Source organism: Amphibalanus amphitrite, unplaced genomic scaffold (genome assembly GCF_019059575.1).
Source record: "Amphibalanus amphitrite isolate SeventyFive unplaced genomic scaffold, NRLGWU_Aamphi_draft 000981F_arrow, whole genome shotgun sequence".
NCBI classification, from domain to species: domain Eukaryota; kingdom Metazoa; phylum Arthropoda; class Thecostraca; order Balanomorpha; family Balanidae; genus Amphibalanus; species Amphibalanus amphitrite.
In genome coordinates, this window is record NW_024882475.1 from 62,939 (window position 1) to 87,618 (window position 24,680).

Consider the following 24,680-nt stretch of genomic DNA (forward strand, 5'->3'; position numbering starts at 1 on the left):
GGGTTAAATTCATGCATGATAAGGTACTAAAAGTTTGACGCCGCTGGCGTAACGCGTTTAGAAGTTATTGGCGAAAAACGGGAGGGGAGGCAGATTCTGCCCCCCCCCCCCCCCCAGCGGGGCGCGGGTTAATGACCTTGGATCACTTCATCGAGTTTTATATGTTTCCATTCTAGTTTTTGGAGCTGATTTCGAATTTAGCCACCATTTGAACATTTACGAAGTAGTTTTGGAAGTAGTTTACATAATAACCAATATGCATTTGGTTTGTTGATCATTTGGTCATGTTTGTCTTTAGCTCGACCGTCGGCATCGTTCATGGAAAACATAGCTATGTCATTCGAATCCTTTCAAGCGTCACGGAGGCAAGCCGCTTGCGGCAGCGTAACCTTTACACAGACGGCACTCGGACGGCGGATAAATAAGTCGAACGGCGTGCCCTTTGTCGCCTGTTTGACAAGTCAGCCCTTGTATATTGAGGTCCGGCTAAAATGCACGGTACCCGAGTGTACATAGTGAAGGTCGATGTTCTTTTGCTTGTCACCTTAGTAGGGAACGCTATGGACGATGGTTTGTTGCTCGATACCGCCGATGGAGCGACACTTCGCTCGCCTTGGTCGGCGCCAGTGCGCCTGTGGTAGTGTCCAAGTCGCCTGATCGTCCGCAGCAGCATCACCCGCTCTCGGCAATGGCTGTTATACGGGTGACACCGCGTCCTTCCCCACAAGGTACTGAGGGCGCCATTGCTGCAATCGCTGCCATTGCAGCCTTCTTCTTGTCATTTATGTAAAGCGCTTGCTTTCATACTATGATACAGTCACCTGAGTTAACCCTCGCCCGCACATGCCATTTTCCCATCCTAGAACGCACATGGGGGGGGGTGGCAACCACCCCCCCCGCGCCATTTCGTTCCTGTTGGAGATAGAGCTTAGCGGTAAAGACCAAAAAGATTCTTTGGGAAGAGACGAATCCAATGATACCCAGTTTTACCTTCTCAGGTCAGTCATTGACCTTCCAGGTCAGGTCAAACTAAAAAATGTTGCTGTTTTGGGTCACCGTTGGATATCAAGTGCGCTGCTTATCAAATACCGATGACGATGCTGTTTTCTGGTGCCAAGCCAGCTAGAACCTCATTGTCACACTACCCGACCAGAATTTTGCTGCTGAGGTCATTTCAGGTCAAGTTAGGTCAAGGTCAATTATATGTGTTTGTATGTGTGTGTGTGTCTGTGTGTATACTGATGTGTGCACCGATTGTTTTTGGGTCCATATTACATGAAATCATGATCTGAGAAGCTTTTACCAAAAATGCAGTCAAAAAACTTCACAAAAAGTAAATTCAGCTTGCCTAAAACGCAATTATCTTAGATGACCTAGGTTGACCTTGACCCTGACCTTGACCCCTGTACATTGTCGAACAACATGTTCCATGATAGGTGGGAGGTAAGACTGGCAAAAAAGGCCGAAATCAGGGTGTCAAAAGCTCACAAGGCCCATGGCAGGTGCAAGATGTTGAGAATTGGCCATTTGGGTCATGACATGACCTGAAAAACAAGGTCATATCTCCGAAACCAAAAATCACAGAAACTTGAAATTTTCAGTGGACCTCAAGAAAGGATAGAGGAGCAGCTATACGAAAAACCAGCCTTCTAGCTCTAAAAATATTGAGTGCAGAGCAGAAAGACTACCTGGGGGGGGGGCAACCACCCCCCCCCCCCCATGTGCGGGCGAGGGTTAAAGCAAAGATGAATTTATATGCTTGAATGCCTTGTATGTGTGACATTTAGCTTTTGATTAGGTGATCGTTTACGCTATCTAACAAAGATGAAAATAGTGCCGCAGTAGGCCGCAAAACACCAACGCTATACGCGGAACACCTTTAGAATAGTGTTCAAATATCTGTATTTGTTGCAGTGCTTGCTGGATGATCGATATTGATAAATTAAATATTTATTTGTATGTTGTTATGACCTTTCCTCCTTCCGAAAAAAATCCCAAAAGGTAAATGATTTAACCCTCGCCGGCACACGCCATTTTGCGTCCTTTGACGGCACAACGGGGGGGGGGGGGGTACGACCCCCTCGCATTTGGCCCCTGATCGAGCTAGAATTTCGCGGAAGAAATGAACGTGTTGCCCGTCACGAGAGGAAGCCGATGATACCCAATTTTAAGGTTCTAGGTCATCGGTTGACCTTCCACTGGTCAGGTCAATGACCCAAAAGTCGGGAAAATCGGGACCTGTTAGAAAGTGGTAGTGTGGCTGCTATTGAGTTTTTTTTCGGGGTGCTGATCGCGAATATCATGTTAGTTTTCATAGGAGATGATGTCTTTAAGCATTTATACCAGGTCAGGTCAGGTCACATCAACCAGTAGGGGTCGTGAAGGGTATTCGTAGTACAGTCGTGTACAGGTTGATGGTCCCCTACTCTTTATCCACCGGGTTCCTATGGCTCAGCATTGGCAGCAGCCGCCTGGTACCGGTAGGCTGTGCCGCATGACCCGAGAGTGAAGCGGCACAGCCTACCCACACTGTATGACACCGGCTCGGGTCGCCTGGTAGAGCGATTTGACCGGACGCTGCGTTACACCGGCTGGGGGGGGGGGGGTAAAGGTCAGGCCTGTCTGTTTAGCTCGGCTCGGTGGATAAGGCGGGCTGGAGTGTGGTGTGGGGCGGGGGTGATGTGGGGAGGGAGTGAGCGGACCTGGGGCTGGGTGTGAGTAGTCACTTGTCGCGTAGAACCGATCGTAATCCACCCTCCAAAAATTCGCTTTAGAGATATTCACAAAACCCAGGGGGTTCAAACACCCATCTCCCAAGTGGGGTGCGGAAGAACAGATAAGGGTCCATACGGTCTCCTCATGAATTGCAGCAAAGAAAGAAAACAGACCTGTCACCAAATAATCTTTCTGAAAAGTGGACTAATCGCATAGCCTCGGACACAGAAATAAACATCCAGCACGCGAAGCGTCTCGAACCGGGCCTCTCACTACCAGTCAGTTTGACAGTCTAGCACTTCTACGCTGAGCTACACCGGATGGTGGCTACGGCCGGGGCAATGTCTGGCCGGGCGGGCGGCGGGGCCGGGAGGTCGGCAGCAAAGTCAATGAATGTTTTGTGGTTTCGGGTGCCGGTCGCTCTAGCTTGGTGGAATGATTATGGATCATTGGCAAAACTTTCTACGTGGAGTCCCGGTTCGAGCCTCATCGGGCTCCGGCTACTTTTCCGAGTTAGGATCTGGTTTGATTTTAGTGGTTGCGAGCCATTTATACGGTTTTATATCTACATGTCGATTGTCGATTGATTGATTGATTCATTCATTCGTTCATTTATTACATGTCGACATTTAGCATACGAATTGACAACCAGGATCAATCCGATCAATCTACCATTTTCATAAGCGTATTGCCTAAATATCATGCATAACTATATGTGGCACAAGACATATGGTTGCCTCGATACCGTGCCAAATCACGTTTTGCACAATGCACAAGTAAATTATATTCGCTGGGTCTTCCGTGCATTGTGCTTAGCAAAAACAGGAATACAATTGTTAAGCGACGCAAAATGTGCAATGCAGCAAGTGACCACACAACCCGCCCAGCCCCCATGGTCCACCAACACGCCCCACACCACTCCCCAGCCCACGCCAACCACCGAGACGAGCCCCTCCCCCCCGCGCTGGTCTGACGTGACAGCTGGTCTACAAAGCGCTCCACCCGGCGACCCGAGCCGATGTCAAACGGCGTGGGTAGACTGTGCCGCTTCACTCTCGGGTCATGCGGCACAGCCTACCGGTACCAGGCGGCTGCTGCCAATGCTGAGCCATAGGAAGCCGGTGGATAAAGAGTAGGGGACCATCAACCTGTACACGACTGTACGTGTCAACCGCCTCTGGCAGCTTCGTAACATGTTACGAAGGTACCAAAACTACTACGTAAGGGTTCAAATGGTTGCTAGATTCGAATTCAGCTCGGAAAACTAGCCTAGAAACATGTAAAACTCGAAAAAGTGAAACGAGGTCACCAAAGGTCAATGACTTGAACTGACCTTCAGGTAACCTTGACCTCCACCCTAATGCATGGGAGCAACATTAAATCACATGTTTGAGCGTTTGAAACCACGAAAAGCTTGCAAACGCGCGGCTAATGTGAGCCGACATAGGTACATACATACACCGAATCGCGATTCCGGCCAAACATGTCCTTGGAAAGTAGGTCACAGGTCACTTGGGTCAGGATCATGAAATTTCAGGGTAGGTATAAATTTAATCAATGCGAAAAAAAAGTTTCGTCGCGATCGGCCCCTTTTTACGCGAGTTATTGGCGAAAAAACTTAGGGGGGTGATGTATCAACCCTCCCCTCCCCCCCTGTGCCGGCGAAGGTTGATTGTTTTCAAATGTATCGGCCTCGTGCCTTCATCAAGGAATCAATCGAAAGAACACTTTGCATCGTTTTACCGAGAAAAACGATACAAAAGTGTTATTTTGACTTTTCTAGTGATGAAGGGCTGTGACTGATATATTTTAAAACTTTGAATTAAATCAATATAATTTTGGCATAGCGTATTTCTTCAACGGAGTTGTTCTTAGTCCCATAACATCAATAATGACCAACGATCATAATTTATTAGGTACAACCTATTTGGTCTAAAAAGGAGCGCCAATGCAGTTTTTGAATTTTGAGTGGGTATGCTAACACCACAAAAAGTAATCAATATTGATGAAAATAATTAATTAAGTTGTAATGTTACCGTAATCATTTGTAAATTTGTGTTCATGAGCTGATTAATAAATTACCTGACGAAAATTTATTATTCCGGATTGGCAGTGTGCATACAAACGCAGCCATATCAGCGTCAGACTGCCCACGAACACACCCAGACACAGAGTTTCGTTCCGCAGGTACCGGCTCGTTCCTGCGAGCGATGCGTCCGGCACTGCTGGGTGCCACCATCTGCGGCCTGTTGCCCGTCTCCATCTCCAACGGATCCTGGCGGCTGCGCTCGGTGCCGGCAGCGCGCAGTGCCATCCTCTTCACCGCGCTGCTCGCCATGTATCTCTTCTGCATCGTCACTCGGCACACGCTGTTCGTCAAGTTCTCCTCGGCCGTCGATGTGTTTAATTTGATACAGTTCTTTCTGCCCCCACTGCGCTGGGTGGGCATATTTATTTGGGTCTGGAAGAACGCCTCCCGACTGGAGAGCTTCCTGGCTGCGTTTTTGCAGTATGAAGAGCAGTTTGGGGCGGTTGACTATCGTTCCAGCAGTCGCTATATTCGCTATTATGTCGCCTTTTTTTGCCCTCATGACAGTTCTGTTTCCCCTTAATATAGCTAGAGATTATGCTCAGCAATCAGTCTGGTTTCAAGTAGCGTTCGGCATTAGCGCTAGCACCATTTACAACGGCATGGGTTGTTGGCTTGCCATCTTGGACGCCACAAGCTGGAGTCTGGTGGACATGTATCGCAGCCTGGAGGCCCCCTTGCAGACGGCGCTGCTGAAGGGCAACGTCCCGCAGCTGCGACGTCTGGCTCGTCAGCACGGTCACATCACTCGTCTAGCCGGCGTGTTCTGCGGCACGTTCGGCGGCATGCTCGCCGCCTACGTCTACATCACGCTGATCGAATTCTCCGCGTCCATCTACATGAACATCCAGCTGACCCAGCCGTTAGGGCCGCAGGGACTGGCGGAGCTGATCTTTGCTCGGCTGATGGCGCCACTGCCGGTCGTGCTGCTGCACCTGACGACCAACGCCGGCTACCAGGCGACGGCCCACTCCCAGCGGGCCGCTGACCGGGTGCGTGAGCACCTGCTGACCAACAGCGCCACCGGGGAAGACACGGAGCTCACCGAGATTCTGAACAAGCTGGAGCAGCAGCAGGCCACAATGAACATGTCCGGCTACTTCGTCCTCGGCAGAGAGCTGTTTATTCAGAGCATGAAGGACATCGTCACACTGGTCATCGCCTTGGCGCAGTTCGACATGGCAGCCCCAGCACAGCAGGATAAAATGACGGGAGAAACTCAGAGCGAATTCGTGGCTGACTCTCAGAATTCATCTATTAGCTCTACAGAATAGGCCACTTTGCGGATGCTTATCAGAATCATGTCTGGTCCCACACCACTTGAACATTACCGGCGTTCATTTGCGGCGCCGGTATCTTTATGTATTATCTATTTTTCGGTTCACCCGACAGCCACAAACAAGTGGGCAATACGACGGAAACTGAAAAAGCACAGATAAAAACACTGCCTCGCATCGTTTGCACGTTTCATGTAATAATATTGTTAACATTTGCAACTTGCTGCTAGAACGTTTATTCGATGTACGACTTATGTAAACAAGCACATTTTTGCTCGCTTTTTAGTTTTCCAGGGGCCCGGGAACGATTTTCAAGTTGGGGGGGCGAGCCTAAAATACCTGACATGATGCATATGAAACAGTGGCGTAGCTAGGGGTCTAAGGGGACACGTGCCCCCCCCCCCCCATCGGGTTCAAAGGGACCCTCGGGTCCGAGGGGCCCTGCGGCGCCATTTGACCGCTGAGGGTTAACGATTGCCATATTTCGACTTAGAAGGGCCCCATGGGGCTCGTTAGAGTACCTCATGGGCCCCAAATAGCCACACTAAGATCTCCATAAGGGCCCCACGCCGGCTTCTGAGGGCCTCTTATGGCTTTTAAGGGCCCCTTGGTGGTCTCCAAAGGCCCGTTACTGGCCTCTTAAGAGTTCTTGCCGGCCTATGAGGGGCCACTTCTAGGGGCATTTCCCGCCTGTAATGGTCCCGCACTTATTTTTCTGAGGGCCCATAACGGCAACTGTGGGGCCCTCATCGGCGCCTATGAGGGCCCACGGCCACATCGGTGTCTCTGAGCGTTTCACACCCCCAACTCTGAGTGCCTATACACCAGTGCCTAACAGCCCTATATCGGCGCCCCGAGGACCCAACCAGCACCTGCGCATCTAAAGGCCATCCACTGGTGACTTTTGAGGGCCCCACACCGGTGACTTTAAGGGCCCCACCGGCGTCTGAAAGTACCATGCCGGTCTCTAAGGACCCCACAGGACTTCTTCTGTCGGCCTAAGGGCCCCTTGCCGGTCACTGAGACCCCCTGCCGGCTTGTAGAGAGCTCGCGTCAGCAGCTGAACGGCTCCACACCAGCGTCTATGAGGACCTACAGCAACGCCTGTAAGGACCCTCACCGGCGCCTCTGAGAGAATCACACTAGCACCTGTGAGTGCCCACACCGGCACCTGCATGACGGCCCTGCACACCAGTGCCTCTAAACTCTAAAGGCCCTTTACCGGCGGCTCTGAGGGCCCTGCGCCGGTTATTCTGAGGGTGCTACCGATAACTGAAGGCACCACACAAGCCCTTAGTGTCACTGAGCTTTAATCCCATACCGGTCCTCTGAGGGCGCCAGCCGCCACGTCAGTGCACTCATTGCCCGGCCTTCACCCCTCCCTCACACCCGGAGCGGGTAAACTGTGATATACCTATAGCAACGATTTTATCACCGTTATATGTACGTTATGTATTTCTCAAAGTTGACTCAAAATGGTCCATTATAAAATCTGGCCTGCCAAACTTATGGCCAAGGTCAGGCTCAAACCAAAGCGAGATGACAATAGAAGATGTTGTCAAATCGATACTGTACCAATCAGCAGAAACCATTCAGATGGCAAGGAAAATGCCGTGTGTTGATGTTTAGATGTATGAAGGAAACAAGAAGGAAAGAAGTCCGGAAAAGGGAGAAAAGATCCTTTCTTGCTGCCTCAATGTTGAGGGGGCGCCGCCCCCTCGGCTTTCAAGTTGGGGGGGCAAGCGCCCCCGCTGCCCCCCCTGTTCCCGGGTCTATGTAGTTTTCTCACAAGCAGAAGCTCCAATGAGCTCTCTACCTGTAATTCATGTAAGTATATAGGCATAGATCGCATGATATACTTAACCCGCTCCCCGTTGGAGTCTACCGAGCAACGCGCCCTGTTGGGGGGGAGGGCGGCCAATTTGGGCCCCCAAAGATCTCGAGAGCAACGCAACATAGCGACAAGCAGCAAACGGTGTTGGATAGCCCTAACAGGGAACTAACTACCTGGTGACCCGATATCATTGGCCTAGTTCAAACCAATGACGTCACAGGTCAGGTCAAATGTCGAATTTTCACCGTTTACAGGAATTTCAAGAAATGCGTTGTAAAATCAAGTAAAGTGTATTTCATTGAAAACCATCGATGGGGCGTTGTTTGTCAAACACATGTTCTGCTATTTGAGGTCACTGATACCAGGTCAGATCACAGAGGTCAGGCCACTGAGGGTTAAAATATGAAAATATTATGTGACGCATGTTTTATGGTCCATTTTATTTGCCAAATGCGATATGTGGGTCAGGCAGCCTTCGGGGCCAGTTTCGATTATGTTCCGGTGAAGGTCATGTCAAGGTCAGGTCAAATTAGATCAAATCTTAAAGTTGATATTTTTGCATAAAATGGGTATCGATTTGATGCAGTTCGTCACGGGAAGTTCAATGGTGGTCTTTGTTTTGCGTTACGTGGTCTAAAATTGCTAAAAATGATTTAAAAAATTTGACGTCATCAATTTTGAACAGTTTTTTCGCTATAACTTAGCCAAAAAAGAAGGCATCGATCTAAAATTTGGTATGTATATAGAAGAGCGCATGGACTATCACGTATATTCCGCTTTTTTCAAAATTCGGAAAAAATGGATTTTTTGCGTTTTTTTTTAACTTTTTTAATTTCTGGGGGTTAAAATACCAGAATTTTGAAAATCCGAGATAGCAGTTTTGTAGCGCCGTCTTTTCTCTACATTAGCATATAAAGAGCTTCGAAATTGCTTGGTAACTGTAGCTTTTGTTAGCGTTTCAAGATTGCATGTTTTTTGCTCATTTTTGCTCGAACATGACCTCAGTTCGACCTCAATAACTCCTGACCTAAGGCGACCTAAGAAATGAAATTTGATGTGAAAGTGTCAAATTGATACTCGCAAAGGTACTGAGGATTTGGCGGCGCTGGGCGCCGCCGTTTTCTTGCTATTCTGGAAAAACCAAAAGGGGGGGGGGGCAAATTGGCTCCCCCCACCCCAAAACATCGAGGGTTAACGGTACACGCTTTCGCTGACATGCCTTCTAATGTCGTGACATATGTACATATCTGCCGTAGGACGTGTGCACTGTGCAGTATGTCTAGTAATCAAGTGGAGGGGCACACCGATGTGGACTGTGGTGGAGCGGTTGGTCCGACCAGGAGGGTCATTTGGACGCCGACAATACATACTCTCGTCCTTCGGTGCAGAGTTTAACAGTGAACGACGGCTTATATGGAAATCCTCGCTGTTATCCGTGCGCTACTCTCGTTCTAATAAACCAGATGAATTGAGTAAGAGTAAGGAATAGTAGTGCAATACATCTGAATTGTGTCCTTGATAAAAAAAACATTCACACGATTTCGCAATCTATATATTTAGACATATTAAACGAAGGTGAGTCAACAGTTCACGCACCATACATATATACGCGCATGTTTTATGGTTATATTTACAATGACGATAGTGGACAAATGCGTGATAAGTTTTGAGATAACTACTGCCTCTTGCAGCACACTGAACAAATTTGTCATCACATTCACATATAGGAATAACGAAACACAATCGCATACTCTATGTAGTTTGGCGACTGCGCTTGTGTAAATGTTGAGAGATATAATATCTATGCATGTTGCGACTGAGTGGCACGAATCGATCGACCGAAAAATGACCACATGCCGTAAATACAGTGATTATAAGTTGCAGTGACCCCTTGGCGAAACCCTATATCCCAATGTTCCCTTACTCCTTAGTCCTTACCCAATGCCCATGCCGAAAAAGACAATCCTTTGAAGCAACATAAAATGACACATAACACAGGCACTATCAAAAACCAGGATCTGTCGGGTGGCTATGGTAGGTGTGCTCTCTTTATCCCCAAAACATCGCCAACAGGAATTTCTTCTCCAACCCATAACTCCGCCGGATGACATCGGAGGTCGAGCCGACAGTAGAGCGGCTCGGAGCGTCCGCCGCGGCGGACGGTGATCTGTTTTTCTGCCGTCTCACTTCTCCTCTCTAGGGCCCCAGTAACGGATGGAGTCCGACAGAAACCGGTGCAGCCATACCATACAAGGCTCGTACCAGAGACGCCCGTGTCAGGCCCGTGTCTCTCGACAGCGGTCGTAGCGGCATACTGTGTCAGCTGTGACATTGGCCCGCAAGTCCTGAGGGCGCCGCTCTAGAGTCAACCCGAGTCTCTTGAGGGAGCCCTAGATACTGTCGCAGTTCATGAGGGCGTTCTAGAGACTTCCGCAGTCCCTGCAAACACCACGAAGACACCTGAAATCCCTAAAGGCGACCTTAAGACGCTTTCAGTTCCTGCGACCGCACTGAGACACTCACCCCCTGAGGGCGCCTCAAAGACGCCCACAGTGCCTATGAACGCCCCAGACACGCCGCAGTTCCTGAGGGCACTCTAGAAATGCCCGGAGTCCTGGAGGGCACTCTAGAAATGCCCGCAGTTCCTGAGGGCGCTCTAGAGAAGCCCGCAGTCCCTGAGGGCACTCTAGAAATGCCCGCAGTTTCTGAGGGCGCTCTAGAGAAGCCCGCAGTTCCTGAGGGCACTCCAGAAATGCCTGGAGTCCCGGAGGGTACTCTAGAAATGCCCGCAGTCCCTGAGGGCACTCTAGAAATGCCCGGAGTCCCGGAGAGCACTCTAGAAATGCCCGCAGTTCCTAAGGGCGCTCTAGAGAAGCCCGCAGTCCCTGAGGAGGCCCTGGAGACGCGCCTAATCGGCCCATGCCCACCTCTGAGCGAGCTTGTGCCTTGTGGGGAACAAAATGATTGGCTGGGTGACGCCTTGACGACCGATGGTGATGAATGGAATGTTGAAGAAGACTGAACGGGGTTCAGAGTAGCTTCATCATGATACGACGATAAAAGACAGGTGGGGTGGAAGGATTGAGAGCGATTATGTGAAACCACGTTGGATGTGAAATGAAAATGAAACCGTCTGGCTAAATTTCCTTATATGTGTGCACGCAGCCCGGACAAATCATGAGCCATTCATGTAACCAGTCCACACTGAACTGGGAATTCATGTGACTACTGACTTCTGATGTAGTTTGCAATTGCTTTTCATTAGGAAGGCACTACAATCAATTGCCGTTGTCCACAAGCTGTCGAATAAAATTGTCATGATTAGCCCAGCCAAACCATTGGAAGGCAGCATATTGATAAGAAGTAAGAAACAAATTACCACTATACACAATAACTCTTTCAAATGCCACCTTCTACCTAAGCAAGTCGGGTGCTGATTAACATCATTTCGATAAAGGTGCGCGGATCTAGATACAGATGCAAGCGGCAATTAGAAGTTGGAAAGCACATACCGTACACTATATTTTGTTATATACCGATAGACGCATACCACCGTCGAAGAAAAGTTTAAAATCTTTCAAGACACACTTCACTCCAAACAAATACGCACTCTCACGAACTCTGAGGAGCACAAGCATAAAACAATCATTCACTCCAATTCGATGAACGCTAACTTGCGTATCATCATTTGAGCATTTACTGAATATCCCCAGTTCTACACACGCGTAGATACAGACGCCGACTCGATCACCGAGTCCATCCAGTGTCTCTTATGGAGTCTGTGAATACACTGCTTAAACAGTTCAACATGCTTTTGAGTGGCCTGAGTCGAGATCAAGTTTTCACGGAGTTGGGGATCCGAGTTGGAGCGCCCCTGTCCTCGGTAAGACGGCGAGAAGGGGCGCCCCTGTCCTCGGTAAGACGGTGAGAAGGGGCGTCCTGCTCGGTGACAGCCCGGGGTAAGAGGCCGAGGTGAGACACGCTGCTGGCTGCCGAGCTCGCCGAGTCGGACTCCACGTCCTCGTCAGGACTGAAGTGGTTCGCTCGCTGGATGGCTTGTCTCAGCTGAAACAGACATGTCAGGTCAGGGGCAGGTCAGAGTCAGGTCAGGGTCAGGTCAGGTCAGGGTCAGGTCAGAGTCAAGCCGGGGTCAGGTCGGGGTCAGGGTCAGGTCAGGGTCAGGGTCAGGTCAGGATTAGGCCGGGGTCAGGTCAGGGTCAGGTCAGGGTCAGGCCGGGGTCAGGTCAGGGTCAGGTCAGGGTCAGGTCAGGGTCAGGTCAGGGTCAGGTCAGGGTCAGGTCAGGGTCAGGTCAGGGTCAGGCTAGGGTCAGGTCAGGGTCAGGTCAGGGTCAGGTCAGGGTCAAGGTCAGGTCCGGTCAGATCAGGTTAGGATAGGTTCAGGATCAAGTCACGGTCAGGTCACGATCAGAGCAGGGTCAAGGTCAAGTTCATTCAAAGATATTTGTCTTTTCCACCATCCCCTATCAAACCTCTTCGCTCTTAACTTCAAATTGAATACATAATCAAGGTTTGTTCAAGGTTGAACCGGAGTCATTCACGTGCATTTCTAGGCTACCACAAAATGAGCAGTTGTTACCGTTGCTCCATTGCCAATCCCAACAATCAACCCATGTATCAATGCCACATTTTTTTCAGGCATGCACTTTTGATTCATGAAGAAGATTTAAAAATAAAAGTTATGTCATGGACATCAACTAATTTAATGGATTCATCATTGCAGTGCAAACATTTGAGGTTCACCGGTAATCCGTATATTTGTATATTGGGAACTGTTTCTTGTGTCCAACAAACAATGAAAATAAAAATAAAACAATATAAATAAATATATAAACCAATGATAATGCATATCATTCCGACAACAAGAAACGGTCGGTTTTGTTTGGTTTTCGGCCCGCAACGATTCAATTGCACACAGTATTATGTTTTATTTCTTAGGTGTATTGAACTGGTCCCTCGCACTACCCTTTTGAACCCACGCCGGGCCGGTGTTCCGAGACTTCCGCGCCGGGCTGGGGGGGGGATGTCTGAACCCTCCCCCTTCTAACTCGGCTTCTGGACCACGTGGCGTCACGCGGTTAGTGGTAATCGGAAGAACGTCCAAAATAAGGACGAAAACACTTCGGTCATTTTTTGGGTCAGGTCAAAGGTCAGGTCACCAGAGGTCACCAAAGGTAAAATGTTGACTATTTCAACATTTTGGAAACTGCCGACGGCTATCTCGGGAACCGATAGAGCTACAGCGCCGCGCAAAAGCGCATTCGATAGCCCTTTTACAGACCTTTCTGAACAATCCTCTCAGATTTGACCTTAGGTCAACGGTTTAGCCTCCAGAGGGCAAAAACTTCAAAAATAGCCGTTTTTATGGAAAAAATGTTTTTTTTTTCGAAAATAACTTTTAAGCACGTAAGCAGATAGGGCTTTACCGTTTATGATCCGCACGTGAAGCGGTCTTCAGGCAAAAAATTCCGGCAGGCGGCTATTTTTCTGTTGGTAAAACTGGCCTCTGACCTTAGGTCACCGATATCAACATTCAGAGATATACGTTTTATAGATACAACCTGGGTCTGACTCAAAAGAGCCATGACATTTCTTTTGCCAGCATCGTGTTCCTCTCGTCGAGACGCGTCGAATGAACTATAATATGACCTTAAAAGGTCAACTTGAAAATTTGACCACAGGTCAAGGTCATGACCTGACCGGAGAAGGTCATGTTGCATATCAGTCGATCCGCATCGTCGAGTCGAAAACTTCTAAGGCGTTTTCATTGCTCTAGCATGCTTCTATCAGCAGTTATTAGCGGAAAACTGTTAGATACTATTCGTGACCTGAGATGACCTCGGGGACATAACGAGGGGTCACAGGTGCCATTTTCCAGTTCAGTGTCTCAATTTTACCTGCATCCCGATGTTTGAAAGTGTCTAGAATGGCGTTCGTGCAAAAGAGATCTTTTCAATTTTCTCCCATTGCACGACTTTTAATGGAAAGGCCGTAAAATTGACCTGAGGCCAGTTTTACCAACAGAACAATAGCCGCTTGCCGGAACTTTTTGCTTGAAGACCGCTTCACATACGGAGCGTAAACGCGATGGGCACGTAAGCAGATAGGGCTTTACCGTTTATGTTCCGCACGTGAAGCGGTCTTCAGGCAAAAAAATTCCGGCAGGCGGCTATTTTTCTGTTGGTAAAACTGGCCTCTGACCTTAGGTCACCGATATCAAAATTCAGAGATATACGTTTTATAGATACTGTTACTCTTATCAATCGTTGAAAGTTTCAAGGCAATCGTTCAGTTGGTGTAGGTATGACGAGCATTCTAATTTTTCTGAGGTGAGGTCACTTGGCGGACCTGATGACCTGACCTTGAACGACCTGGGTCTGAAATTTTAACAACATGTGATGAAAAGATGCACAACCAGGTGTGCCAAAAAAGGCGGTGCTCCGCGTCGCCGTTTTTTAGATATCTGCGAAAAACGCAGGGGGGGGGGTGTTCAAACACACCCCCCGCCCGGCGCGGGTTACCCCTCGTCCTGGCAGGCGGGGGGTCGATGCGACCCCCCCCCCCCCTAAGGTTTTTCGAAGATAGCGTAAAAACGGCGGCGCGCAGCGCCACCAAATTTGGCACAGCCTATGGGACAACCTTTTTACATATGTGCTAAAAATTTCAGGTCCGGGTGACCTTGGGTCAGGTCACCAGGTCAGAAAAACCGGTACAAGGTCATGGTCAAATTTCAGTTTTCTTTATGTACCTGTCCAACAGTTTTGGACTGATTTCTTTCAAACTTTCAGGATGTGCTAAGTTCACCTAGTTGTACATATAACATATGTGTATGTTTTTTATGTCACTGACCTAAGGTCAGTTAGATGTCATTATGTCGTAATGACTATGGGAAAATACTCAATTCGGAAAGTACTGGAGATATCCGCTTCGTTCTATCACTTTTGTGCTTCTATCACCGTTGGAAACTTTCCCCTGCCGTTTGGCCCATGATCGAGCTAGGGCTTCACGAAAAAAATGAGCGTGCTGCCCGTGACGAGAGGAAGCCGCGGATATCCAATTTTCAGGTTCTAGGTCATTGGTTGACCTTCCAGGTCAGGTCAATGATCCAAGAGTTGGGAAAATAAAGACCTGTTAGAATATCATAATGTGAGGTGGGTAAGGGGTTTTCGTGGTGCTGATCACTAATTTTATGGTAGTTTCAATCATAGATGATGTTTTCATGCATTTAGGCCAAGTTGGGTCAGGTCAGCTCAGGTCAACCAGTAGGCGTACTGCCGGGTGTTCATAGTAGGTGTCATACGCCACTGACAGCTTCGTTGCATGTTACGAAGGCACCAAAACTATTTCGTAAATGTTCAATGGTTGCTAAATTCGAAATCAGCTCCAAAACATAGCTCGAAAACATAGCTCACTTTCGAGCAATGTAGTTCGAGCTTTTTCGAGCTCGAACTACATAGCTCGAAAAAGTGAGCCAAGGTCATCAAAAGTCATTGACCTGACCTGAACTTCAGGTGACCTCTACACACACCATATGCATGACAAGCATCCTTTCACATGTCTGAACATTTGAAACCACGAAAAATCAAACGTACGGATAATGTGAGCCGGCATACGCCGAATCACGACTCCGGCCAAACATGGTCTCGAGGATTATGTCACAGGTCAAAGGGCATTTGGGTCAGGGACATGACATTTTGAGGGTAGGTGTGAAACTGATGATCTCGAGGGTACTGAAACTTTCGTCGCGGTCGGCCGCTTTTTACGTGAGTTATTTGCGAAAACCAAGGGGGTTCGTTCGATCCCCCTATAAGTGCCAGGGTTAATTATTAAATAATTCAAGCAGACACAAAATGCGTAAACGTAAAGGACAGAAGCTTGACACCTTATTTAGCACACGTTTTCCAACATAAGATCTAATCTATCACTTTCGGGGTCAGGTCGCTGAGTTGTGATGTCAGATCTTACGTCATGTCGGACCCAAATCGACCTTGTCATACTTTGAGCGAGGTCGCATGTCTTCTTGCGAATGTAATGTATTTAACTTGAAAGTGGAATAACTAACGTCAATAGATATCCCATGAACCATGCAAGGTGATCCTGCATCATGCTGCATTAAGGTCAGGAACATACAAATGGCAATGTCATGCATGGCAGAAGTTGCGAAGGGTCTATTTGAGTTATTCAGCGCATTCATTACGCTTCGTTATTTTTAATATCAATATTCTAAGCTTCAAAACCATTGGATGTGGCAAAGTTAATGCCATTTTCTACCTCAACTCTTCATGAACACACTATAAATGACCCGCCATGTGTTAAGGTCATCCAGTTCATGCTACGGATTTGTGAATTAGGCATAGCTGGTTGAATTCTTTGTGACTTTCCTCTATGCATAAAAACCCTGCTAAAATATTTTCCTGCTCGAAAAGTGACGCATATTTTCGTAACATCGACACTGATAGCTCAGGTCGTGCATACAATGCTGCATCGGTCGATAACATCCAAGCACCCTACAGAAAGCAAAATACTTGGACATTCACAAACTATAATGAAAAATGCAAAATGCATTCAGCTCTACGTAAAATAGAGAGGAGAGAAGAATCCCGGGCGACTTACGTGCGCTGCTGTCTCACTGCTTTACATTAACAAAACGGGACTGTTGGGCTCATTGTCTCTATCCTTAGTCGTGCTCTCTAAAGCTTGCCTCAGCTGCATGAGGAAGGGCGTAAGGTCAACATCCAGAGCGGCTGGGCACCTCGGTCGAAAAGCGACAGCACACCGAAGGCACCAATATTATATAGTCAACTGCAGATACAGCATTACAGCAAGCAGCGAAGCGTAACAACACGGTAGCGGTCATACGTAACCTAGTTATTGTGTGGTCTACATAAGATTTGACGTAATCATAATAACTAAGGAATTTCTATGGCTAATATCGGTTGAGAAGCCACTATTTCCTCTAAAAGTTGCAAATTTATGAATGAAGTTTTCGGCACAAATAATGCTACTGAAGACATTTAGCGTTCTCTAGAAATTCGTCAACAACTTTATTCATCTACCACCAGCTATGAAGACAGCGCTTCTAGGTCCTAATATTCAGTTTTTGAGCAGGCACAGTCCACCAAGCACGGCAGATTTACATCCTGAACTCGGAAAAACTGTTTCTTTTGTTAGTTAGGCATGCAGCATACACAGCACCCAGCCTCAACGGCTGGGTAAATATCTATCGGTATTTGAGAGCCGCACAAAACCGCTATCCCGCACACGAAGCTTCCAAGTGACCTGATTCCATGTCCCACGGGGCCACACACCAATCTATAAGCACGATCTGGGACCATACATTGACCTCTTTTCGTGCTCTGGTCAATCTAGTGAACCATCCCAAGCTCTCAGGTCAGTCAATCGGCCTCCTACTGACCTCCCGCGTCGTGCGCCAACTCACTGACCTCCCTCCACACAGCCACTGGCCTCTGACTGCACACCAGGACCTCCAACTGACCTCTTTGAGGGCGACGACTCCTATAAGGCGGCCGATGGCTGTGACATAGGCATGGTTCAGTCCCAGCATTGAGAATAGCGAGTGCACCTTCAGCAGTGAGGTGCGCTCCACTAGCTGGAACGGGGCCGGATCTGTGGGCGGCACATGCAAGCAGGTCACTGAGGCAGCTCAGCACAGCTCTGCTGTGTACTTCATGAGCCAAATAAAAGAGTAAACATTGCTTATCGCCAGCAGCAAAAAGCCTCGGGATCATCGGGCAACAGACAAGGCTCATTGGGATTATGTAGGTAAGGCGACTGAGTTGTTGAGGCTAATTGCTGGGGTGAGTTGAGTTAAAGTGTTGTACGTGTATTCAGCCCGGCATAAACCTGGCCAGCAGTCGTTGAAGTACAATTTCTTCTGCCCAGGCTTTGCGTACACAATTTGGTAGCCTCTGGAACTATAGATAAACATTCGGCAACCATAAAACGCATTGATTCCTAGCCGAGAGTATAGGTCGGCTAGGCCTGAGACTCCTTGACGACATGAATTAATCGCCGCACTCAGTCGTACTAAATGCAATAACCACGCCATTTGGACATCTGCAGCGTCTGTCACATTCGACTTGGCGCTCGACAAACTAGAATGAAGTTTAATTGCATGCAGTTGACCGCATTTGTGACACCACCATGCCGCAATTAAAGACACGTCAGACACACTGCAGCCATTCTTCTTCGTTTCAAGTTTCATATCACCCAAGTTTTACCATGCTTGTTATTATGTTGAAATTAATCATGCATACTAGGTCAAATGTACCCTTATTAGCATGTCATAGCCGCCTTCCGGTATAATAAATGACTCAGTGTTATTTATTTCAATGAAACTTCTACAAACAACAAACACTTTGATCTTGTTATGTGTAAAAGCTTATAGAATTCGGTAAGGTTATATGCTTGCAGTAATAATTAATTGTATTAGTGATGAATTTATTTTATTCATTGCTACACGTTTGACAAAAGCTTACCTATTTTGCAATCTTCAAAGTTGACCTCCTTGTCCAATTCCTCTTCCTCCCAGAGTTTCTGGTCTTCGTAGGACATGTCGATTACTCTCTCGACCGGCTGGTGAGAACATGGTGAAAAGCAAAACAACAATCAGCATAAGCAACCGATGGTCCGAGCGCAAGTTGTATGCTTGATTGTTGTACTTGATTGTAAGCTATTCAGTGCTCTTACTCGTCAGTAAATGTCTAACGAGGGTAAAATCAGGAGCATACTTTTTGCGTTATAACTTTTCGTACCTACAACTATTACACGCGACAGATTTGGACTGGAGAAAGAAAACACGATGTTATTATGAAAACATAGTCTTTCTCTGTTTCCTTTGTATGAGCCAAGACTGACTGATTGTGCATCGAGAAGGGACCTCTATATCATTAGCTTAGTGCCCCAACGAGATAAAAATATCATAAAATGATTAAAGAAATTATCTGCAAAGGGTTAATGGAATGGAGAAAAAAATCGAAGCACGAAAAACGCATTTAAAGCAGATCTTATAAGATAAAGAATGAACACAAGCCAGGCAGCATATAAGGTTCAGAAAGGCGCTACCAACCAGTCATCTAGGGTAAGCATATGGGATATACAAAAAAAAATCAGTTGACTTCGGTGATAGGTATGTTCATTGTTCAGTACAAAGTGCGATGCAGGGGAGACACGTGCCATGACACCGGGCAGTTCCTAAATAGCTGTAGTGCTCTTTTATTTCAAGTTCAAGTTCACACTTTTGTGTTTCATTCACAAGTTATGAAATTAAAGACTGAACTGATGAACTGCCCTGGAAAGAAAGGCAATCAATTTAAGGCTTGCTTCAATGCCAGCTTCGAACATTTTTTTTAAGAATGTTTTTTTAAGTAAGTTTTTTTTTAAGAATGGTAAATAACTTGCAATGCATCATAAGCAAATTGAAAGCAATTCATAAATAAATTAAATGATATTTTTGAACTTTGAAAACTAGCATCTAACACTGCCAATTTGCAAAAAGGTTGGAATTATGTAACGGGGAAAGGTCAGCACCTAAATATACGTCTCGTTGTAAAAAAATTATACAAAAGGAGAAGTGTCGGCTGACAGCAAGTGATATTGCATGCCATAATTGTGGTTGAGTGAGAAAAAGCACCTCATATCGCCGCAACAGGCGCATGGCCCTCTCCAGCTGAAACCCAACGACAATACGATGTCAGAAAATGTCAAATTAACCGGCTAACTGGAAATAAAATGACCCTACTACGCAACAAATCGCTTACAATTAGCCCCATTTGCCATGATGCTTGACAGCTTTTGGTAACGTATACAGTTACAGTACAAATTACTATGAGCAGAGGTATTTATTTACTCTTTCTGTACATACTCACGAGTATTGTACATATTTTTTTTTTATTTACTCCGTAAAATCGTGTATGCATCGTGGCTCGGCTCATTATAGTAGTTATTTCCTGTGTCAGCTGATTCAATGTAAATGCAGCATGGCTGATAGCTGTTGGTTGAAGTTATTAAAATTGAACAGATATTTATATATTTGTACTAATTTGAGTCATAAAGTAAAATTAGGCTATTGCATGCTAATGTATTGGGCCACTGAAACATTTCGCAAACTGTGTAACATATGCGGATAAACATTTAAACAAATATGAAATCAAATAACGCTATACATTGCCCTCAATGCTTGATAAGCCCTGGCTAGCAGACTACGAACTTCATGGAGCCCGGCAATACACTTCCGAGCTTCTGCGAAATGGGTTTACGAAAGTTCTATATCTCCAGACAATTGCAGGCGTCGCCTGGGGAGTGCACGCCTCATCCGATTTTAAACGCGGTCGTTGTCAGCCCTCCTGTCCGATGCAGCTCACACCACCCATGGGTAAACCAGGTTACTCCCACTGACCCCACACAGCCAAACCCGGCTAGCGCGGGTGACCCAACATCGTCCTGCAGTCGGGAGACTGAAGAACCACTTCATTATTCATTATTTGACCACACTACATGTTTTATAATTATGGATCTACGAATACGATCACAAATATTCTACTTAAATTAATGATCGCTTCCTTATTTTAACTTTGAACTTAATTGCTTCGTGAAAGTCATGTGAAAAGTATGCAAGTGCGGAAACACAGTAAAATCATTTGACAACAAAATTTTGAACTTAAATTGTATTCATGACAAAACTTGTTTGCGTGATAAACAATGGTTTTCATTTATTTACATATTTACCATAACATTTCGTAAATCGACGTCACCTGGGAAACAAATAAACGCTATTTGACAGCAAATAAAACAAAACAAACGTGTTGCCAAATACTCCCAAACCCGAATACAGCACCATGCTTACCAGGGTGACGCGTTTCTCCGTCGGAGTTAGCCGCGACCGTGGCGGATTTTCCTCGCGCGCGCAGTTTTCGTCGGGACTATCGCCGCTGCTGGCCGCCTTCTTCCCGTCGGCTGAGGGTGCTGATTGCAGAACATGGTCCAGCGCCGTCTGCATCCTGAAGGAACAACCACAACCGAGAGTCAGCGTAACCAGCCAATGAGGAGCTCCGACGCGTTGCGGTTTAATAAAAATTACACTTTTAGTGCGTGTGTTATATTATGTGTGTGTGTCAGCCGTCAGGAGCGTTCTGTCAGCATGGAATCAATGTTAGCATTCTGAGCCAAGTGTTCGGAATTAGGGCAGTAAAAGTGTCCCTACCAGCTTTGGAGGGGATCACTCGTCACGTGACTGATTGCAGCCATCCGATTGGACGCCGTGGGCCATCAGTAAGATCCGCCGAATCCTGTCGCAGCGAGCGACCCTAATCCGCAGTTGACGTACGAACTCACGGCTCATGAAACGAGACTGCGTCGAAATCCTTCTCACTTTACTAGCAGGCGCGTACATTTATAGAAATGATTTGATGGTTTACATAAATTGTTTCATTATGCTTAATGTCATGCATTGAGAGAGTAGGTAGGTATCTAGCAAAAACTAAACTATATAGCGCGGGATACGGCATAACGCGGCGCCTAAGATACCGACTTGTGAGGTGCGTGTTATTCCTTTCCCTTCAATATAGTATGAAGGACAGTCAGGTAACCGTTTTTCATACATGCGCAACACCAAAGTACTATATCTCACTTTTGAAATTCAAACTCACCTCCTCTCCAGCACAGCAATTTCCCAAGGTCGCCACAAGCATCACCATAGCACATACAGTCCCATAAAGCAGCCACTCTCGGCCGTCTCGCCGGCCATCCGTTCTTGTTTCTCCGTTTACCTGCTATCTCCCGTGCCGCCGGTGACAGTGGCGTAGGGCGTTGGCACGTGGCCGGCCTCGCGGCTGCTCGGGGACAGTCGAAACGAGTTGGTCTTCTTCAGGATGGGCTTGAGCGGCCGACGGCCGGCCGCCGCGTCGGACGGCGTCGGACTCGACGGTCTGACGACACCTGCCTCCTGGGGGCGGGCGAAATTTCCCTGAGCCGACAGGCAATGAATAGTTACCGCTCAGGTACGGAGAACGTTCTTGGGCAAGGGCAATGGCTGGAAGGGGATGGAAGACTGAGTGGGGTTGTGCGGTGCTACTTCTAGAAACAGTGAACGGGCCAGCTGATGCATACAGTGAGGCTGTTGATGTTTATGGACCAGAAATACGTAAGTTATTGAAAACATTTTATCGACATTCGACACCATATACCTATTTTGACACGTTTATACATATTGTTCGATTGCGTTGCTACAAAACACAATAAGATAGGTAATGCCTCTTTGAACGCAGAGGCGACAGCGACACCTACCATAATTTACGCCACAAAACGAATCATATATTACTTTAAAAAATTCATATTTTTTACCGTCGTATTTCATCGATTACCTACTATTTCGCCGAGATTAGCTACCTGCCAATGCAATGATCCAAGGGGATGTCAGGAAGCTTATTCAATTGAAAGAGTTTCACCATCTAGTTATATTCGATCGATTGCTGTTAGTCCAACCTCGCCGTGCATATTTCCCGAGGGTCGCGCAACGCCTCGGGGCAGCACCCGCGGCACATTTCTTGGTCCGTGAGCATTCCCTCATATCGCGGCGCACGAGCGTGATCCATTTGCCATATGATTAGTGGGCCAGCCGAGAAGGCGAACGCATGACTGGTCGCCTCTGTGATGGCTCTATATCGGATTAGCGCCGTTTGGTCGGCACGGAACACTGACAATAGCCCATTACGGCCGTACCGGAGACCCAGTCGCCGCCTAAATGGCCCATCTTCCCCGGGCGCCGGGGTGGCCGGGCAGGGCCGGCGTGCCGGGCGCAGCGCCCGGGCGCCGGCCCGGCCGGGCCATTTCCCCAGCACCGGGTCGCCGCGACCATTTTCGGGACGGGGATGCGCGATATCCCGCCGGGTAACGGTCGGGTTTAGCGGTCGGAAATAAAAGTTATCACCGCCGACGACCCGGAGAACGAATCGATCATCACGGAACCGCCGCTGGTGGGTGTCGCATCTCACGACAGTCGCAGATCCACTGATAAAAAACATGCCACAGACGACCGTGTCAAGTCCTCGAAACTCAGACACCATTCCAAGAACTTGGAGACGTTTCACACCGATTCGTCACGAACTGTTAGAAACAAACTTATCGTTGCAAAAGTTCTTATGGCAGCGAAATCGTTTCGACTGTTGCTCCACGATCATTGGGTGCAGCATAGAATTGGCCGTGACCGTACATCCATTCTTGCAGCTCCTCGGTGTGCCTGGTCCTGCAACCTAATGCACATCAAAACAACCCACTGCAGCCCATAAGAGAATACTAAAGAATAATGAAGCCGCGTTCCATAAACGACTTCAGGTGACGCTACCTTACCGAGTCTGGTAGAGGCATTCGGTTATTTGATCTGTGCAACATTCAAGGGAGAAAGATCGGGCTGCCCCAGGAAAATAAACCATTTAAACCTAGTTACCTGAGTGCGCTCCGAGACTAACCCTTTCAATTCCGTCTCAGCTGGCTCTTTTTTAGGCCATACCAGGGCTTTTAGTACCTGCTGTCAACGCTTGTCCTCCATCACACTGGCTTTTTGTAGACGATAGCTCGGTGGCAGACAGGCGGGCCACTCCGATAATGGATCATCTCGCGGGCCGACGGCGGCGCGCGGGCGGAAGCCGGTGGCGGAGGGCGGCCGAGGTGCAGACGGGGTCGCGCCCTGGGGCGGAGATCGCCACTGTCCCGGACAGGGTCGGGGCGGACGGAGGACGGATGGGGAGACCATCACTGCCTGCCGCCTAAGAGACGGTGATGGGGCATACGTGAACAGAGATTAAGCGAATCCTCGTCTGGCAGAATGGCTCTTCTGCGAGCCGAGGTTGATTTCAGTGTTCAAAGTTGTTCCCAAGCGACCCCCCCCCCCCCCAGCTAGTCGAAGGTATAGATAGCTCTAATGGCCAGGCAATTATTGAACTACAACAAAGAGTAACTTAGCGCGAGTTGCATGTCTGATCAGTGTGGCGCAATCGGTCGGGACTCATTCAGGTAATCGAGTTTTCGCTCGGAAGTTGTCGGAGAACCCGACTGCCGCTCGGAAAGATGTGCTGTGTGTCGTGCTGTCAGTTATCCCTGTGTCGTAGTGTCAGCATACAGTGTTGTGATGTCAGTCGGCCCTGTCAGTCAGCCTGTTAGTCGATACACCGACTGAAGAGCTGCCGTTCAGACGGGACCGCACCGTCGCTCGGCTAGCCCCGCTGTATACCTCGGGCTGTATCACGTTGTCACCCGTCCCTCGGCGACAACCGGTCAGCGGGGAGATTTCCGTCTGTGACCATTAGCGGCCACCCGATACTCCGGATATGTGCTACACCAGTCCGCGATCGGCGCATCCCGTCCCCGCTCCAATCAGGACCACATCTGACGGGCGAGCACTCGCTCCCACTGACAGGCGTCGCCCTCACTCCTGCACGGGAGTGTCACAGAGTGACATGACGCCCTAATGCGCCGCAAACGCCAACATGCCACAGCGCTGAAAAGGCGCCGCCCGAGCCCAGTAAATGGATGGTTCACGTGACTCCTCAGAAATCTGGGCTGAGCGAAGGAAGGACTAAAATATTTAGTTTCATGTTACGTAATTAACAAGGTTCCCCTCAAATACGTGACAGCTTATCAATGGCTCCAGGTTGGAAAGATAAAGACAAAGTAGTGGTTCGGTTGTCTACAATGGCGGATCAGGGACATAATGGCATGGATGGATGCCCCA

At 48.0% G+C, this 24,680-nt stretch overlaps 1 protein-coding gene across 1 annotated transcript in view; it reads right to left on the reverse strand.

The window, feature by feature from the left end:
* Positions 1-9,449: 9,449 nt before the first annotated feature.
* LOC122368845 (chloride channel protein 2-like) overlaps positions 9,450-24,680 on the reverse strand; it is an 87,321-nt gene continuing 72,090 nt past the window's right edge. The window contains exons 15-19 of the mRNA XM_043343118.1: positions 21,721-21,896; positions 20,799-20,952; positions 18,433-18,529; positions 17,430-17,560; positions 9,450-11,980 (exon numbers count right to left, since the gene is read on the reverse strand). Of these exons, the coding sequence (XP_043199053.1) occupies positions 11,750-11,980; positions 17,430-17,560; positions 18,433-18,529; positions 20,799-20,952; positions 21,721-21,896 (789 nt within the window). The 3' untranslated portion in view covers positions 9,450-11,749. The remainder of the gene's footprint in view (positions 11,981-17,429; positions 17,561-18,432; positions 18,530-20,798; positions 20,953-21,720; positions 21,897-24,680) is intronic.